This window comes from Dissoconium aciculare (assembly GCF_010015565.1).
Source record: "Dissoconium aciculare CBS 342.82 unplaced genomic scaffold K489scaffold_22, whole genome shotgun sequence".
In the NCBI taxonomy this organism is placed as follows: domain Eukaryota; kingdom Fungi; phylum Ascomycota; class Dothideomycetes; order Mycosphaerellales; family Dissoconiaceae; genus Dissoconium; species Dissoconium aciculare.
Genome location: NW_022984972.1, coordinates 83046 through 101120, shown reverse-complemented (window position 1 = coordinate 101120; position 18075 = coordinate 83046). Strand labels below are relative to the sequence as shown.

Here is an 18075-nt window from a genome sequence, read left to right as displayed (position 1 = left end):
CGCTTACATCTGCTCTCCTATCTCGCAAGGGTGTCAATGGGGTACGGAGCAAGCCTTGCTCACTCGAACGACATCTCCACCTCCTGCTCTCCATGTCCAAACTCGTCGTCGTCGTAATCATGATCGTTGTACCCACGCCCAGACCCGCCCGATCGTCCTCGCGTCTCGGCTTGCGCTGAAGCAGCCGTCGAAGTCGGCGCGTTGAAAGAGGATGACGCGAGGCCCTGTGGCATCGGCGAGGATGCGCTCCGCACCGTCGCAGATGCTCCGCCTGCGGGCGAAGGTTGTCTCCGCCAGACGCTCTCACCGCTGCGCTCGTCGGCGGGAGAGCGGGATACTTCCCGTGAGGGAGGCGGTTTTGCCAGGCCGAAAACGTCGGGTTCCCGTGATGATGAGATCGCGGGCGATGCTGGGGAGAGATGATAGCTGGTCGAGCGATGAGCAAAGGTCTCGAGTGAGGGTGCGGGCGCGGTGAGGGTGGGCGTGGCGTGATCGGATGAGCTCGCAGGTGAGTCGACATGGGGAGGGAGGTCTTGGCTACTGCGGCCGGCACGGTGTTTGGGAATGTGTAACGCAGTGAGCCCTGCGCCTGTGGCGGCGCTACTGGCGGTCGCGGAGAGTGGTGTGTTGGCGTCGTAACTGTGTGCTTGACGGACAATATCCGGTCGATTCTGGCCTGCTGAGGTGGCAGATGCAGGCGATGTATCTGGCCGTGACGCAGCAGTCGCGACCGTATCGTTGGTAGTCGAGACCTTGAGGGCAGGCAATGTACTTTGTATCTCACGGACGTTCAGATGCTGCTTGATGTTGTCGATCTCGGCCGGGTTCTGTAACGCCAAAGCGAGGGCCTCTTTGCGGATGGCGTCAACATCGAAGAGGACGTTCTGGTTTTCCTCTGCCATCCGTTCGCTCTCCTTCTCATCACCCTCAAGGACGCGTGCGCTGCGCTCGTCGTATGTCTCCCAAGCCTTCTTCTGCGACGCTTTCTTGCGCGAGAAGAACGCCTTGAAGCCCTTCTTCTCAGGTTGCTCGTCCAGTTTCCTCCTCGCCTCCTCAATTTCGTTCATTAATTCACGTTGCTGTTTTTCATGGTTCTCCGGGTCCGGGTCCTCGATTTCCGTAAATTCCAAAGACTCCACAGTCCATCCAACTTGATCGAGTAGCACTGGCATCATACCTCGATATGCCATGTGACCGGGAACCCATTCGGTAATGTCGCGATTCTCAATGCCAGCAACCTCGACCTTGCTCAGTCCCGCGACTCTTCGAATGCCACCACTCGTTGCTCGGAACAGGTATCCCAGGATCCAGTCGTTAGTGGCGTATCCGTTCACAAATCTACCGCTGACGATGCTTCGTGCGCGAATGTATTCATCCTTCTGCGCAACGACCGGTGAGCCGAACATGTAGACATTTTGCACCAAGCCGATGGCGCCACGTTTGGCCAGCTCCTTCAGGCAGGAGAAAATCACGCGAGACCCGAGTGAGAAGCCGACAAGCGTCACGGGGCGCACACCAAGATTGCGGTCGATGAGAGAGTCGGCAAGAATCAGGCCTGTGGCGTCCGCTCGCGCGAGTGAGACTGTCCACGGATTGTCGATGAGGTAAGATATCTTTAACAAAATGATGGGCGGAGAAATTCCTGCCATCAGCGTGGCCAACATAGTCGCACCGAGAATTTGCTGAATGGTCGACGTTAACGCTTCTGTGGCGAGGATCTGGATAGTAGCACCAGTGCTCTGGAGCATATCGGGCTCCCAATTGACAGAGTAGATGTCACCCATGACCGGATCCACCGTACTGAACGGCAACCGAACATCGTCGACTTTTCCTGTCATCCATCCCGCCACTGTTACGATAAGATTGACGCGCTTGTTGTTGTAAAGTGGCTTATACTCGAACGTCTTCACAGCCCCCGTGCGACGATTGCTCGTCTTCAGACCAACACCTCCGCCGATGAGCGTACCTGTTGTGCCAATTAATGCAGCAGCGCCTGCGCCGCCGAGGAAAGTTCCAGTACCTGCAACACCTATACCCGTAAATCCTGCGGCGAGACCGGCGCCGATGACGGGTGCGAGAAGACCAGAGCTGAGACCGATGATAATGCCACCTCCCACCGTGCACAATCCCATGACCACATAACGTTTCCGCAAGGCCGCTTTTCTGCGCGCTTCGAGATGATCGTCCTCGTTCCAATTTTCCTTTTCGGCTTGTTCTTGCACCTCCAACGCATCCGTGATCCGTTTCTCAAAACGACAGATTTCTTGCCAGTCTACCGAGAGCGACTCCCCGACCTTTTCTAAAAGTGTTCTTGACCGAGCGTCGTAAGTGCTTTCTGAGATGAGCAGCAGGAATAAATCACAGAGTACCGTCCACCGGAGGTCAATGTCAATGTTTTTGGAAGTGTCAAGCTCATGCGGATCCTGGACCGTCAATTGATCGGCTGTGTGTTCCTGATACGCGGGTGGCGGAGATTCTGTTGCTGGCGTGGCGGGTGTGGAAGACTGATTTAAGTCCTGTCCTTTTGCTGAGCCATCGTTCGTCGTCGGCGAGGAAGGCTTCGAGCTCTCGGCCGTCTTGTCTGATGACGGGTCACCCGCTGCATTCGGATTCTTAACACGCGCATTTGCCATCAGGGTCGGAGTCAGATCTGATGGCAGAACGCCATGTTCGGCCAATTGTTCTACCATGATCTGCTCACGAGCATCGATCTCCATGTGTGCGTATAGCTTGACCATGATTTTCTGACTCCACATTTTGATGGCTTCAAAGGCGAACTCCACCGCTTTCTTCGCGGACTTGGTCTTTTCGAGCTTGTCGACATCTTGGGTCATTTGTACCATAGACAGTCTTACGATGCCCACGTATGCGATTCTTTGGCCTTCGGTCAACAACTCTTTGGTTGCTTGCATTTGCGACATTAGGTCGCGCGACTCCTCTTCTTCTTCCTCGCCGAGCGCATTCGAAACAGGCTCCTTGAAGAGATACGCAGTGTTCTCGTCGAGGCTCGTGGCAGATTGCGCATCCTCGTCCACCTGAACGCGGGTGTATCCCTTTCCTGCGCCTCCCAAGGTCCCGTACGCAACCTTTTGATCGTCTGCCTCTCCGTATTCTTTCGCGAGCACCTTGCCCCAATCGTCGTAGATACGATGCGTGGCCAGCGCTGGCATCTCCTGCCACTCTCCTTCATCCTCCTTCTCTTCTACTATGTCAGGTTGAGTGCTAATCTGCTGATGAGAATACTCGGAGAGCGTGTTGCGATTTGAGTTGGCCGAGCTGGAGATACTTTGAGGTGTTTTCAGAATGTCGGCAATGGTCGTCTCTTGCTCAGGCTTATCGAGGCTGGTCCTCGGGGTCGCAAAGTCTTCTTCACTTGCATTCTCGTCTTGAGTAGGCTTGACGCCCTCTTTTCCCTGTGATTCATCTTCCTCTTTGATCTGAACCGATGCGAGATTTGACCCTCCTGTCTCCTCAATGACTTTCTTGGCAATCTCATCAGGAGTCTCAAGGTCACCCAGCGAAACTGAATACTCCCGCCTTCGACGCGGCCGCGAAGGCAAACCGAACTCATCTGTCTCCGCAGGCTCCGGCTTGGGCTCATTTAGTTTCTCCGACTTGGCCACGATCTGGCCTGGCTCCCGGACATCGTCGCCAGATGCTGCACGGTCCCCTATTGCGTCGCTCCCAGATTTCGTCTTTATCGAGTCATCTTCCTTGGGAAGCATGCTGAAATTTCGTACTCATCGACAGATGGGTGGACGAGTCAAGGGTCATGCCAATGAACGGAACGCAGATCCTGGAGGGGGGCTTCCAATACTTTCACGGTGTAACGATTGATCTCTGTGAAGTCCTCAAGGCGGAATAGGCGTTAGATTCGTATTTATCACTCGTATATTGGTTTCGTAGCGAATCAGCAAGGGAGGCGTGCGTGGATAGTTGTAGGAACACCCCAAATCGCAACCGTCTGAAGGGTCTCACGATGTAGCACGGTACATACGATAGCGGGATGTTCGCGCACTCCCCACAAACCGCCCAGTCGAATCAATTGATGATCACTTTAACCCTGGCTCAACTTTGACCGAGCCATGCGAGATCGTCCAACGTCATTGCCCGTTTGAGATTGGCGCGGAAAGGGAGACTCTCGCGCACGTGCGGCTAAACTGAATGCGGCTCCGACTTTTTTTTATGTCATGGTAGGTCAATCACGAGAGATCCCAATTCTTCGACAGCTGCGAACCGCAACCGAAAATAACACTTCACGATGCGCGGAAGACGTTCGAAGCAATATCGCAAGCTCATGCACCAATATGGCCTCGCATTCGGCTTCCGAGAACCATATCAAGTCCTCCTCTCCAGCGAAATTATCAAAGATGCGGCACGGTGCAAAATGCGCCTGGGGTCGATGCTCGAGGGTACACTTCACGGACAGATCAAACCGATGATCACACAATGCTGCATTCGACATCTTTACAACGCCCAGGATGGCGCCAATCAGGCAGAGAAGGACGCCTGGATCACAGTTGCCAAAGAGGCCGAACGGAGACGATGCGGGCACCATGAACTTGAGGAGCCGCTGAGCGAACTGGATTGCCTGAAGAGCACCGTGGACCCGAAAGGATCTGGGAACAACAAAAACTGCTACGTAATTGCGACGCAAGATGTTGAGGTGCGGAAATGGATGCGCGCCAACGTAGCTGGTGTGCCTCTGATTTACGTTCAGAGGAGCGTCATGATCCTAGAGCCGATGAGCGGGCGGACAGAGGATGTAAAGAGTGCAGAAGAGAAGCGCAAGTACCGCGCTGGATTACGGGACACGAGAGGAGCAAAGTCTACTGGCGAGAAGCGAAAACGAGAGGAAGATGACGACGGGGAGGAGAGAGACGAGGAGGAGACGAACGGCGAAACACACAAAGGCGAAGCAGCGGATTCAATACAGACGCCGAAGAAGAAGAAGGCCAAGGGTCCGAGAGGTCCCAATCCGCTCAGTGTGAAAAAGGGCAAAAAGGAAAAGAAGGAGAAGAACGGGCGCCCAAAGATTCCCGTCAAACACTGGAAGGTTGAGAAAGCCACAGAAGGGTCAGATCCCAGCGCGGAGTCTGGCGCGACAAAGCCTCGGGCCCAAGAGAGCAAATATGAGCGAGAGTCAATAAAGAGGAAACGCAAGCGGGCAGCCAAGTCAGAAGCGGCTGCTGACACAACGGATCGAGGTCATACGAATGGCGTTGGGGGAGATTCGTGATTCCTGGGTTCAAGCAATGGGCATGATCTATGTGATACCTGCATGGAGCGTCTTTTGATGTGACGGCGTTCTCGGCGTTTCGTAGACTCTGTATATTTATCGAAGCTGGCTATGTTTGCACTGAATTCATCCTCCAGCTTTTTCCATATTCCAGTTCAGCGCCAAGTGCAGCATGCTTCTGATTTCCTGTTCCATCGATCAATGTGCATTTGTCGTCGAAGATCCAGCCGTCTTTGCGTAAGCAGACGATGACCGCGATTCGAGCATCGAGACCAGGCGACGCCACGAATAGTGCGACCATTCTTCGTCCCGCAAAGGATTTCATGCCTTTTCCTCTGCCCTCCTCTCAAACTTTCTTTCCCATTTTCAACAAGTCACTGACCTTCGGCGGCAAGACCATCGCACCGCGATCATTCCTCCTCCAAAACTCGACCAGCAATTCCGCTGTGCGTGCAGGGACATCCTCCTGCACAAAATGTCCGGCTTCGGGGATCACAACGAGTTGGAATTTACCCTGCATTTGACCAATCATGAGCTCCTTATCCAAACGATCCGTACCGGCTAGAATCAGCAACTTTGCGCCGTGACCGATCAGGAACTTCTTGCTAAGACCCGTGAACCAGCCCTCCCACCAAGGCGCTGTGGAAGACAGGTCGGTCCGCCAGGTGACTCGCGCGTTGTCACTGAGGTCCGGATCAGCGGTGGCGCGCTCGGAGGTAGGCCTCAGCAAACTGGGCACGCTGGCGGCGGCGCTACGTGCGTCGCGGAGAGTGCGCGAGCTAATATGCCACTTGATTCCTGCGTCGACGCTGTCGAAGGATTGTGGACGGGAAGTTAAAAGTCGACGCATGTGAGTGAGAGCTTCGATTGCAGAGCCCTCGACCACGTCGAGGACGCTGTAGCCGACGAGGTTGTTGCCGAAGATCTTGTAGTGTGGATCTGTAGCGAGAGTGGTCATGACAGCGCCGCCGAGGCTGTGGCCGATAAGGATCGTTGGCGGGATGGTCGGCCAAGACAGCGATTTGGCCGTCAGCCGGATCATAGAGATCACATCAGCGACGAGGGTTTCCAGGCTGAAGTCGACGATGGGTGCCCCGGAGGCACCAATGACTGTAGAGTCTCCATGGCCCCGTGCATCGAGACTGAGGATTCCAGCTTCGGGAAGCAATTGTCGTACTTCTTGAGCAAACACTGCAAATGACAAGCCGGACGCTCCTGCTCCATGGTGACAGATGAAGAGCGGTCCCTTACTCAAGTTTGATGGCAAGGTGATGTAGACGTGATAGCGTGCATGGTCGCCGTTCTCCAGTACTTGATCATGGTAGAGTTCTTGATCGAAGAATCTCGTCCAATGCGAATCAGGCGCGGGCTGCTCTCCGGAGAGGGGCCGTACTGTGGCAATGCTGGCTGCAGACGAGGCAGAAGAGTCTGAGGAATAACTCTCGTCGGGCCCGGTGAGCTCTGGTAGTGGCAGAGGTGAAGGTCGTGGGCGCTTGACAGGGTTACCATCGACGCTCATCCGTAGGAAGTCTGACATTGTTCGCACGCGAATAACAGTTGGTCCCTCGGCATGCTGCCCATTAGGACGGTGCCAGATAACGCAGTCGATGTCACTGATGCAGGTGGGACAGAGGCCATCGTGCTCGCGCGGGCTTCATCAGTGGGGCATTGACTGGGCATGGGACGTGTGCAGATCCCGCAAGTGTCTGCCATGCCGACCGAGTAGTAATAATTGTCAATAGAAGACTGTAATGACAATGAGAATAGTACGCAAGTGACACTTTCGAACATACATGTCACGAGAATGCTCTTTACATGTGGTACGTCTATTAGAGGAGGCGTCGTCGATGACCAGAGCGGGAATTACAGTACACCTGGGCAGTATCTGTTGTCGTCAAGGCCCACCCACCTCGGTCGGGTCAGTCCCACACGCACGAGAACAATTGATTGCTGCGAGCGGGACTCGCCTCCAACCAATTGTCCTGATTTGGTGTCGGGCAAAGCACGCTGCTGCTGGGCCATTTCCCACGCCGTAAATCTCCTGCCCGAAACTGCACAATGGGATGGGCATACAGCATGAGGCTGAAGTGACGACAATTGAACCCATCGCAGAGCACTCCAGGGCTGTACATATGTGCTGCATCTCTCAGGCTGTGAGAAAGGGATTTGCCCTGCTGCATTGTACCCTGTCTTCAGCTCATCTCATCCCATCTCATCAGATGCAAGCACGCGCAGCTCTCCAATCCAGGGTCACGTCGTCCATGCTGCGGTATACAGTTATGAGTGGTGTTGGTGGTGGTGGTGAGTCGTCAGTTCTATCTCACAGGATGACAGCCAACCGGTGGAAGCCTCCGAGGTCATGGTGAAGAGTACAACTTGCTGTTGCTCCCAGGGATGCCTCGCGCGTCCAGTGGTATTCCAACCTTAGCTTTCGCTAGTCGATCGGGTAGAAATCACGCCGGGCCCTATATAAAATGAAGCCGATGGAGAGATTAATTATTGAAAGTCTCGCCCAATGGTCATTGGCAGCAAAACTTGGAATTGGGGAGTCGGACCCCTGACACAAGCGTTCTAGCCTCCGCCGGCAATTGGCTCGATTCTCGCTGCGCTATCTAATAGTATGGGGAAACACTGGAATCATGCAGATGCCCTCCAGGGCTGTGTACAAAATTTAATCTCCATCGGCTGATGCTGTCCATCAACAGAGGAGCGTCGGTTTCGTCGTGCGTTCGTTTGCGCAATTGTTCCATTGTCTTTCCTTCGCCAATTCTTTCAGTATTTTGCCATTGTCGCCAGACGCTCTCCGAAGTCTGTTTTCTTCGGGCTGCGACCCGTCCATTCCGCCTGGGACTCTTTCTCCCCACCTCCACGCCCGCTCCCCCTGAACATTGTTGTTGGGCTTCTCGACAGGGACTGGCAACAGATCGCGGACCACAACCGCCAACCAAGATTCCTACATTTCACGGCCGTCGCACGTTTTCGTCTCGGCGAGTTTCACGTCATCATTGATTCCGGTGCATTCTCGTTCTTCGCCTTTTCTTTTCAACTCCATCCGCCAGCCGATCATTTTCGCTCATTCCGAAACAAATATCTGGAGCCTGTCCTTCCCGTCTCGCCGCAGACTTTGAACCTGGACTTTTGACCGGGCATCGAGCTCGGTGGTTAGAGTTTGCGAAGATGCCGCTATTTTCTCGTTTTAAGAGCAAGGGAGCGCAACCGGCATCGAAGGGTGGACCGCAGGGTGACGATGAAGGCGCCAACGCCAGATTAGCAGCAGCGTCAAGGTGGCAGTCCAATTGGAACAGCAAGACCATTGTTCCTGAGGAGGTTGAAGAGCTTATCCACACATGTACTGCGGAGATGAAGTCGCGAGGTGAGTGACGAGAAATCGAGAGCAGCAACGACACTCGAGCGAAACGATATCTAACCATACAGCACAGCTGAGGCGCTTGATTCGCCCTTTCTCCTTTTGCCATTTCGGCCAAACACCGACCCCCAAGGCGCGCGTACCTTCATTCAGAATTTCTATCGCGCCAACGCCGAACGATCGCCTAAATACACCGGAGCAGCCCTTCAGCAGGAACTGAGGCTGACCGAACCAATTGTGTTGTGTAGCATCATGAAATGGTGCTGGAGCCGTTTGCCAAACGGCGTGGTGACTTGGCCAGTGTACGAGGGTTTCCGCATGGGAGAGAAAGAGTCAAAGATGGCGCGCAATGCATTCGATACCTTCGTTCCGATAAGCGCGGAATCTGAGGCTCACAAGAACATCATCTTCGACTTCTTCGATCTCATTGCGGCTGTTGCTGCCCATGGCAAGAACAACGGTCTCACTGGTCGCAAGCTGTCAAGACTGGCAGGATGGTGGGCATTTGAGCACGCCGACGAGGGTAATGGCTTTGAGGGTGGGTACAAATCGTGGTTGCTGGCCGCAGATGCGACGAGTCACCTTTTCTTCGCATATCTGCGTTCTTTGTCGCCAGATACCGATCCATCAATGAACGTCATCGAGCGCATCCCGCGCTCGCTGCAGGCGCTCCTCCACTCCACGGAATACCCGCCAGAAACCCCGACACTCATGCAACGATCCACCCCGCGCGTAGTAATGGTCGTCAGCAGCGTCTCTCCAACCCCGTTTTCCCTCCTCCGACGAGCCAAAAATTTCGAATACCGCGACAACGATGAGATTCTTCGCGAGTACGCCGAATTCGAGGACCCTATTGATGCTCTGACGGACGAGTGCAAGCGTGTCCTGTATGCCATCTCCACCACCAACCAATCGTCTGCAGCGCGTTCCAGAGGTGGACCTGCTGCCAACCCAGACGAGTCTTGGTCTGCCTTTTCCAACATGGGCTTCTCGGATATCGATGAAAATGCTTTGACACCTAAGAATCCCAAAGCTGCGAGCAACACGATTCGCTCGGAGCCTCAATCGCGAAACGCCGACAATGCTCGTCCGACAACTCCATCTTGGGCAGACTTTTTATCGTCAGGTTTCGCTGACGACGGTACCTCCAAGCCATCTACGCTGCTCTATCCGCCTGCACAGGTTCTTCCTCCACTCGGGAGCCCTGCACAGTCTGCGCTGTACAAGAAAAGTGGCTCTGAAGAGAATCTGGCGCCTGGTGAGCTAGCGGCCATCAAAAATGTGGAGCTAGACGACGTATTCTGGTGGGTGTGGATGACCAGCTTGGCTGGAGAGGAGCCGTCAGAACGCAAGGCAGTCTTTGGTCGTTGTGCTCTGGTCGAGACCACCATCATGAACGGACGATGGCTCATTATGGAGGAGCAGGTGAAAGGCGCCACCCCTGACCCGACCGCGGGCGCCTACATCGCCCCTAAGAAGAGCATCTTCAGCTTCACAAAGCGTACGCGGCTAGGACGTAAGCGATCGACCACCAAGCACAACATTGCCGAACAGACTCCCATGCGTACCCTTTCGGCAACTCCCAGCAAGACCAGCCTCGCTCCTGATCAGCATGCCCGAATCAAGGCTGCAGCTGCAGCTCTGACTCGTAAGACCGAGTCGCCTGATCGCGATGCGCTGGCCCGACGCGGAAAAGCCGACGATACCGCGAATAAGACGAATAACGCACTGGCTGTTGGTCTGCAGAGCGAAGCTGGGCCCGCGATGAAGTTCATCAATGCTTACGACAAGAATGCCATCCGAGCTCAGTACCTGGGCGACTCTCAGGCAGGGACTGGTGCAACAAGAGCGGAATCCTCGAGCGCTGCGGCTGAGGTGGCAACCGCCGCCGCTGTAGCGATTCCCAAGACGCCTGTACACGAGGAGACTCCGGCTCCAGCAGCGACATATAGTCTGTCGCCTCAGCAGCGCCAATATCCTGTCTCACCGAAGGAGCCGACATCTGCTGGCAAGTCGCAGGTCAACCCGGAGGCACTCGCAGCTGTCTCCCCTGTGTCTCCAGCACAAAACAAAGGCAACGATGCTTCGCAATCGCGCGTAGGTTCTCCGAGCACAGTGCCCGCTCAGCCAGAGCCGTCATCCCCGGTCTCTCTTAGAACCCGTAAGCCTGTGCCGAAGCCAACCAGCCCGGTCGAACAGCCGGCCTATCATTCGCGTGACTTCGCGGCACCATCACCTGTCATCCCTATGCAAAATTCTGCTGCAATTGCTGCTGCACGGGCCATGCAGACAGCGTCGTCTCCTACCAGCCCCATAACCTCAGCGGGTCTTAGTTCGAAGAAGTCCAATGCCGGAAATGGCGGTTTGAAGAAGTTCTTCAAGAAAAAGGATAACGGTGACCCCAGGGGTGATTCCCTCGATCTGATTCGCCCTACGAACGCCGCACCGGGTTCGACCAATCAGAGCATCAATCGGCGTCTTTCTTTGATGCGTCGCAAGGAACAAAGCGTGTCTCGGGATAGCGTGGCAACATCCACCTCAGAGGTCGAGTCTGCAGACTTCGCTGCAGAAGCGCCGTCTGTCCCAACCTACCAACCCGCAGCTGCTCCGCCGCCAACTTCGTCCCACTACGAACCTACTGATCCCATCTCCCGCGTGAACACACGAGACGAGGAGGAGCAAGCCCGACATGAGTTCTCCCGCTTTGATCAAGGCCCCATGATGGACATGCCGGCCATAATTCCCACAGAGTCCTTGGAAGAAGCACCGTCCCCCGAACACACACCACGCGAGGTCGAATCATCCGGCGCCCGCAATCTGGTTCCTCAAGTACAGGTCCCTGCTGACTATGAACGCCCCGTGGCACTCACCCACTACCAGCCTCCTCCGACCAGCGACCGTGATTCGGAAACAACCATCGAGGACCACCGCGATGCTGGCCAGGTCCAAGACCGATGGGCCACCATTCGCGAGAACGCGGCACGTCGTGCCAACCGTGCTGAGGAGCGCCAGAGTGAGGATCAAAGCACGCCTAGCCGCTTCAGCCAGAGTGTGAAGACTGACGATGGCGAGACCAGTGGCGAAGAAAGTAAGTTCCCACTTGTAAAAGTTCATTTCATCCTTGATGCGCCTGTTCGCTAACGATCTATCTTGCAGCTATCGAGTCCCGAGTCGCACGGATCAAGGCGCGTGTCGCGGAGCTCACCGGCAACATGGACAACAGCTCCGTCCGTCGCTAAACTGTCGCTGCTCGTACCCCTTCTGTCTTCTCTTCCGATGATGGCCTTGTGGCGTGGCTTAATGAGCCTCTTCTCCCAGCTTCTATCTTCGATTGATTTCCGCACATTTGTACGTCTCATAGCGCGTCGTTTTCGAGATCTGCCAGCGTGGGATCGATTTCTGCTTTCATGCCCTTTACTCGCGCCATTGCTCAAATTTCTCCTTTTTGGAAGCACAGGCGCTCGCGCGCCACGCTTTCTTCGTCTGATACCAAGCGCTTTCCCTACTCTTTTTCCTTACCTTTCCTACTCCATCTTGCTTTTGAGGACGAGACTTCGTTCTGGTTGTATTCGACTTCTTTTGCCTCATCACGTATCCTTCCCATCTATATTCTCTTGCTCCAAAGTCACCATTGCAGTTTCACGTTTCACATGTGTACCATCAAAAACAATATTATAGTCGATAATCTGTAATCAATATTTGCATGACTCGTCCAATGTCTTGTCTTTTACGAAGAGTACACGCTGGTATCTGGGGCGCAATATGTATCGCGAATCCTCTGACAAAGGAGACACAAGGCAATTCTATGGCAGACCATCGCCGAGCTCGAACCGGAATCGGGTATCGCAACCACCAGTCATATTCGAGTATATCATCATTGCGAAGATCCAAGCACCTTGACAGCCATGTGGTGAGATTTTCGCCCTGGTCCTTGAGATCATTCTCTGTTCCTCTGTTCCTATTTATAGCTTTGCCGGATTCGAGCACACGGTTTCCCAATGTGAACGTTGCCGTCAAGGATACCAAACAGATTGACGAAAAGCGGACGATCCCCCCCCCTACCCTGCTGACCACCGCACCAGGAGTGAAACGCCCGCTTTCTACACGTGCTAGTCTACAGTCTATGAGCATGTCCGCGGCTACGCCAACGCATCAAGCGATTCAGGCAGACCCGTGATACCAGCCAGAGCTGCCTTGGCAGATTTCACCGAGGCTTGCCCCACAGCCAACTTCTCTAGCGCAGAGCTCTTCGTGGCGGAGGCATCGTTGGCTGCCGCTTTCAACCAATCTTGCCCGCTTGCATTTCTTTGATTCAGGCTAGGCGCGACGAGATGGCTCTCGTCCACAAGCCGTGCGAGAACGTCCTTGGTCTCGTCCTCTGCAGCAGACATCTGCCTTCGGACGTGACTGCTTTGTTGCTGCAATTGCTGCTCCTGTTGCCTCAGGGCAACAAGTCTGGTGATGTAGGGAAGTAGGGCTTCCGAGGGCACCCGAGGCTCATTCTCCTTCTGTGAATTGCGCCTTTGTAGCGCTGGTGCATCGAATGAGACTATCTCTGCAGTTTCGGGGTGCAGGATTGTCTCGAGGAGCTTCTGCCTCGCATCCAGATACTGTTCGTACAAGCTGGCGATGTCTTCTCCAGGCCGCAGTCCGAAGTTTTCCAGCACAGGGGTTGGTGAAGCTGTGCCGCTCTCTGTAGATGGTTCAACATCGCTGATTAATGCCAATTGCGTCTCCATCCAAAGCGTGAGCTCATTGTGTGCGTTCTGCAGTGCTTGCAGCTCAGTGTGCGGATCTGTCACCGCGGACGCAGATGATTCAATGTCCTCGATCAGCTTCTGGTGAACATCACATTTTCGTTTGGCGCCCAGAATAGCCTGCTTGAGCTGTGTGAGATCTGGACCGGCGTACGAATCGAGCTCTCGCTCGGGAAAGGTCGAGGCGTTAGGAGGGTATGGCACGTCGCCGATCTCCTTTCTAACTACGTTGTCGAAGGAATCAGCTACTGCGTCGCCACCGATTGACTGAATTCTTGCAAAGGTACGCTCGAGAGTCGCAAGCTTGCGCTGCTTCTCTTTCTGTTTGAGCAGCGGTAAGTATGACTCTCGGAGCAGATCTGGTTCCACATTGGGGTGCTTGTTGATTGACGGCGCTTGTGAGAGCTTTTCGACCTCCGTCTTCAAAGCTTGGTACTTTGCTTGGGCTTGACGATGTGCTTGCAAAGCTTTCCAATACGCTTTGTGAACACTCGGTAGAGAAGCAGGCTGCTGATCTGGCAGGGATATTCCCGTGCTGGCATTCACAGCCGTGACGCCCGATGCGGCTCTAATACTTTGTCTGATCTGGTCGACTTCCTGCCTTGAGCGTATAAACGGACGTAGGGCCTCCACGACAGCCGGTAACGGTACGTTTGTTGTCATCTTTTGGTTGAATATTCGATTACACGCGGAAGGGGCAGCACGCGTCCGGAAATCCTCGAGCGAGATACCTACTTACCTTAGGTAGATTATCTAGGTAGGCAGTGGACCAAGGGTCCCACACAAAATAATCATCATTTAGGGTTTGGTACCCGAGCTTGCTTGACTTTGAAGCGCGACTGGACGTGCACATGCCCTAACTTTCTTGATTCCATAGTTCGAAGGAGCAGTCATTCATCATGCTTAGTATTGTCTGAAATATCTTCATCATCACAAATGGCGGAGGCATCATCAAAGACAGAGACGAATAAGCCAGAGATCGATAGATCATTCTACACATGGTCCAGCTTCTTTTCGATTCTGACCGGGAGTGCCTCTGAGCAAGAGCGGAAAACATACTTCCACACCCAGGATGTGTTAAATGAAGAGAAGGATTGTAAGCGATGTGAGGCGGATGTCGAGCATTTCTTCAAAGCATCGCCAATCATTCGGTTCATGAAGCACAACATCGACCTATTAGGACCTGGAGATGGCTCGGCAACTATTACACCGAAGAACATATTCTGCAGACGATGTGAAAACCAAGCTGGTGGAGGATTTGACCCGGAGTATGGCATTTTGATCTGCGCAAATCACATCAAACAGCGCGACCATCTCGAGGATACTTTGGCGCATGAGATGATCCACGCATGGGACTGGATGCGATTCAAGCTGGACCTGAACGATTTGCGACACGCAGCATGCATGGAGATTCGCGCGAGCACGTTGAGCGGCGAATGTCGATTCTGGCGAGAGTTCTGGCATCGCGGACAGTATAAATTGACTCAGCAATTACAAGAATGCGTACGGAGGCGAGCAACGTTGAGCGTTGCTGCTCGAGATGGGTGTAAAGACCAGGCCCACGCTGCATCGGTGGTGAATGAAGTGTGGGACAGCTGCTTTCGAGACACACGCCCGTTCGACAGGATATACCGATGAAACCACGAAAGTGTAGGGGGAAAACGTTCATCTGGTCAAAACTTCAAAATCGTTACGCCAATCATATGTCTTGTGTTCCATGCGCCGCAAACTCCAATCCGCCATTCGCCCGCCCAAACGCCCGCGCGCTCAAATGACTGCAAATTACACAACGCCATAACGCACTCATGGAGAAATCCATCGCTCACGACAGATCAACGAGCCTCAGACTTCTCCTTCTTCGCCTCGCCGCTTGTCCGCTGATAATGCCGCTCACCCTTGACACAGTGTTTAATTATCCAGGGGTGTACCTCAACTTCTTCCAAGCTCAATCTCTTTTCCGGGTCCAATTGAAGCAATCTCTTGATGAGATCTCTGGCTTCAGCGCTGACAAAGGACGGGATCGTCATCTCACCTCTTGCGATTCGGCGCTGTGTCATGGCCGGAGTGTCCTCGAACGGTGCTTCGCCGACCAGAAACTCATATGTGAGCACTCCTAAGCTCCAGAGATCAATCTTCTCGCTGTACCAATTATCTTCCTTGCCGTCTCGACCGCCTTGGTGACGGCACATCTCCGGGGGAAGATAATCAAGAGTTCCACACATTGTGTTCCGACGGTTGTTTGGGGCGTGGACGCTCCAACCAAAATCGGATATCTTGATCTCGCCATGAAGCCCAACGAGGATATTCTCCGGCTTTATGTCGCGGTGGATCACATGCTTCTTGTGCAAATACTTCAGAGCGCTGGCCATTTGCGCAATGTATTGTGCCGCCTGCCACTCCGGAAATCGCTGTGCTTTTCGGAGATGCTTGTACAGCTCGCCTTTACCAGCAAATTCCAATATAAGAAAGATGCGCTTGGAGTCGTGGAAGTGGCCATATAATCGGAGGATGTTGGGATGTGCTAGGTTAGACTGGATTTCGATCTCGCGACGGACCTGCTTCTCGACACGGCCCTGTTGTAGCTCGCTCTTGTGTAGCACCTTCAGAGCGCAGACAAATCCTGTGCTTCGCTCCCGCGCCAGATAGACCCGACCAAATTTGCCCTTTCCAAGCGGCTTGCCGATTTCAAACATGCCGAGGTGAAACGTCTTTGATGATTGTGCCGAACTCTGTGGTTGACTTAAGGGATCCGAATCTGATATCCGCGCTTCCGCTGACGATCGTTGTGCAGCTTGTGACGGAAGTGTTATCTTGGTCACAGACGTGGCCGATGTGGTGTTGAGCACGCTTTTGCCGGCAGCGTTAGGGGCGATCTTTTGAAGTGGCAGTTTCATGCGGTTCTGTGCTGCTGATGAACCCAGTGCGGCCATGGACAAAGCGGTACTTAATGAGCTCTGCTTGTGAAAATTAGCGGATATTCCGTACATAGTGACCTCGATAACGCCTTACAGTTGCTTTGTGCTGGCTGCTATAGGTGGAGCCATGAGTGTTGGCGTTCTCATCCTGAACAGATATGCTTTCAAAACGATGCTCTAGGCTATGCAATTCCGCCATGACTGGATTAATGAGTGTGATTGTGATGTTGTCCAGTAGTTGTATTTCGATGTCACTTGATGTGCTTAAGCAGCGAACGCAGATACAATAAGTATGCTGTGCCCAACGGCTTTGATGCACGAAAGCTAGGCTGCGTGCAGCGTGCGGAGAACAACAGACGAAGCTGGTTGCGTTGCCCAGCAACGAGACCACGTTCTGCGGGAAGCCCCGTTTTTGGTGCATTCGGATCAGTCGCTAGCGCAAATGGTTCACGACTGCGAGCTCGATGACAATCTCATCTCATCTCTCGTCAATTAGGCCATACCCCACCTTGACGTGAGAATCGAGGACAAGATGACGAATTTCGGAGAGTCCAATTTTGGTACAGAGCCTGGCGATGAGATGGCTCTGAGTCGTAATGGCGCTTGGAGAATCAGCGCGCGTAAGCGTCCCATTCTGAAAGCCGAGCCTATAGAAGAATTATCGAAGAGTGTGGGCATTCCAATTCCTGAGATGATCTTCGGCGACAATTATATTGCGGTCACGCATGTCCAGACCGGCTGGACCATCGAATTTAATGCGCATGACGCTTTAGATCGTGTTGGCAAGACTTCTGAGGGTATGCTGCAGGTCGCAGTTGCTGAGGAATGGAAGAAAGAACGAGCGCATCAAGAAGAAGTCAAACAGGTTGTCAAGCCATTTGACTGGAGTTATAGCACCACTTACAGAGGTACGACTCATTCCGGGCGGAGCACAGGAAGTTGGCAAACGTCGGACCAATCGAAAGACCCAGTCAGGACAGATCTGCTCAGTAGGCCGGATCCAATCGAATTCTTTGCGGCTGTAGATCTCTATGAGGATGAACTGGCCGACAATGGAATCGCGCTGTTGAGCATCAAGATCCGAGTAATGCCGGAACGTCTCTTACTGCTTAGCCGCTTCTTTCTGCGCTTGGACGGAGTCATCATCCGTATTCGAGATACTAGAGTTTATGTTGAACACGGATCATCAAAGGTGATTCGACAGTACACGGCTAAGGAGGAGACTTACGAAGTTGTTCGCGATAAACTACGCAGCATGCGGGAAAATGTGCCAGAAGCGTTTAGAGATGCCAATAAAATTGCACCGCTTCTACGGACGATCGAGGACACTACAGATGTTTTTCAGGTTCAGTGAGCTATTTGTCTTCGTGCGGAGAAGATGCCAGAAGGCCCATCGTATGCTTGAAATAAGTCGGGAAAAGTACAAAAATGCAGTGGCGTATCCATGGACCACATGTGCAACATGCGGTATGCATCACGTGCGGCATTCATTGCGTTGCTTCCAAGCCAACAGAACGGTCACGACAATTGCGAAGATGTCTTGTCACAAGATCGTCAAAAAGACGCAGCAATCTGAGATCGGCACGCAATGCCAGTCAGGTTCGAATTTCGAGCGAACCTCGTCCTCGCGTTGAAGGAGAATCCTTTGACTGGGAGCATAGGCCAATTCATCAGGCTCAGAGCTGCTGATCACCTAAATGACATGTGCTGCTTTGAGCTGGTTTACATGTACGCATAAAGCCGATGCTACAGTGTTGCGATCAAGATACCGCGCGTATGATTATTCGGATGTACGTT

The 18075-nt window shown here is 53.6% G+C and overlaps 8 protein-coding genes across 8 annotated transcripts; 4 read left to right on the top strand and 4 right to left on the bottom strand.

Moving 5' to 3' along the window:
- Window positions 1–59: 59 nt before the first annotated feature.
- Window positions 60–3725, bottom strand: K489DRAFT_414031 (DUF726-domain-containing protein; the record flags this gene model as incomplete). Its single annotated transcript, XM_033608115.1, has 1 exon — window positions 60–3725. The coding sequence occupies one exon, from the start codon at window positions 3723–3725 to the stop codon at window positions 60–62; it is 3666 nt and encodes a 1221-aa protein (XP_033455147.1).
- A 480-nt stretch (window positions 3726–4205) lies between these two features.
- On the top strand, window positions 4206–5413 carry K489DRAFT_385224 (uncharacterized protein). Its single transcript, XM_033606043.1, has one exon. The coding sequence runs from the start codon at window positions 4262–4264 to the stop codon at window positions 5237–5239; it is 978 nt and encodes a 325-aa protein (XP_033455146.1). The 5' UTR covers window positions 4206–4261; the 3' UTR covers window positions 5240–5413.
- Window positions 5414–5585: 172 nt separating this feature from the next.
- Window positions 5586–6758, bottom strand: K489DRAFT_365380 (protein phosphatase methylesterase; the record flags this gene model as incomplete). Its single annotated transcript, XM_033602723.1, has 1 exon — window positions 5586–6758. One exon carries the CDS (start codon window positions 6756–6758, stop codon window positions 5586–5588), a length of 1173 nt encoding a protein of 390 aa, XP_033455145.1.
- Window positions 6759–7921: 1163 nt separating this feature from the next.
- K489DRAFT_365377 (uncharacterized protein) lies at window positions 7922–12320 on the top strand. The gene is made up of 3 exons (XM_033602722.1): window positions 7922–8612; window positions 8680–11694; window positions 11763–12320. The coding sequence occupies exons 1-3, from the start codon at window positions 8417–8419 to the stop codon at window positions 11843–11845; spliced, it is 3294 nt and encodes a 1097-aa protein (XP_033455144.1). The 5' UTR covers window positions 7922–8416; the 3' UTR covers window positions 11846–12320.
- Window positions 12284–14086, bottom strand: K489DRAFT_385222 (uncharacterized protein). The gene has a single exon (XM_033606042.1). It carries the CDS (start codon window positions 14024–14026, stop codon window positions 12746–12748), a length of 1281 nt encoding a protein of 426 aa, XP_033455143.1. The 5' UTR covers window positions 14027–14086; the 3' UTR covers window positions 12284–12745.
- A 213-nt stretch (window positions 14087–14299) lies between these two features.
- Window positions 14300–15001, top strand: K489DRAFT_391370 (uncharacterized protein; the record flags this gene model as incomplete). The annotated part of the gene is made up of 1 exon (XM_033606687.1): window positions 14300–15001. One exon carries the CDS (start codon window positions 14300–14302, stop codon window positions 14999–15001), a length of 702 nt encoding a protein of 233 aa, XP_033455142.1.
- K489DRAFT_385220 (Pkinase-domain-containing protein) lies at window positions 14768–16956 on the bottom strand. Its single transcript, XM_033606041.1, has 2 exons — window positions 16373–16956; window positions 14768–16317 (listed from the first exon to the last, which is right to left on the bottom strand). Exons 1-2 carry the CDS (start codon window positions 16697–16699, stop codon window positions 15196–15198), a joined length of 1449 nt encoding a protein of 482 aa, XP_033455141.1. The 5' UTR covers window positions 16700–16956; the 3' UTR covers window positions 14768–15195.
- On the top strand, window positions 16859–17632 carry K489DRAFT_365368 (TIP41-domain-containing protein; the record flags this gene model as incomplete). The annotated part of the gene is made up of 1 exon (XM_033602721.1): window positions 16859–17632. The coding sequence occupies one exon, from the start codon at window positions 16859–16861 to the stop codon at window positions 17630–17632; it is 774 nt and encodes a 257-aa protein (XP_033455140.1).
- Window positions 17633–18075: the final 443 nt, after the last annotated feature.

Excerpts from the sequence above, each read along its gene's own strand:
- K489DRAFT_385224 (XM_033606043.1), top strand. The coding sequence starts at position 4,262 with ATGCGCGGAAGACGTTCGAAGCAATATCGCAAGCTCATGCACCAATAT.
- K489DRAFT_365377 (XM_033602722.1), top strand. The coding sequence starts at position 8,417 with ATGCCGCTATTTTCTCGTTTTAAGAGCAAGGGAGCGCAACCGGCATCG. Across the intron at positions 8,613-8,679 it reads TGCGGAGATGAAGTCGCGAG|CTGAGGCGCTTGATTCGCCC; the intron begins GTGAGTGACGAG and ends CATACAGCACAG. Across the intron at positions 11,695-11,762 it reads CGAGACCAGTGGCGAAGAAA|CTATCGAGTCCCGAGTCGCA; the intron begins GTAAGTTCCCAC and ends TCTATCTTGCAG.
- K489DRAFT_385222 (XM_033606042.1), bottom strand. The coding sequence starts at position 14,026 with ATGACAACAAACGTACCGTTACCGGCTGTCGTGGAGGCCCTACGTCCG.
- K489DRAFT_385220 (XM_033606041.1), bottom strand. The coding sequence starts at position 16,699 with ATGCACCAAAAACGGGGCTTCCCGCAGAACGTGGTCTCGTTGCTGGGC. Across the intron at positions 16,318-16,372 it reads GCAGCCAGCACAAAGCAACT|AGCTCATTAAGTACCGCTTT; the intron begins GTAAGGCGTTAT and ends TTTCACAAGCAG.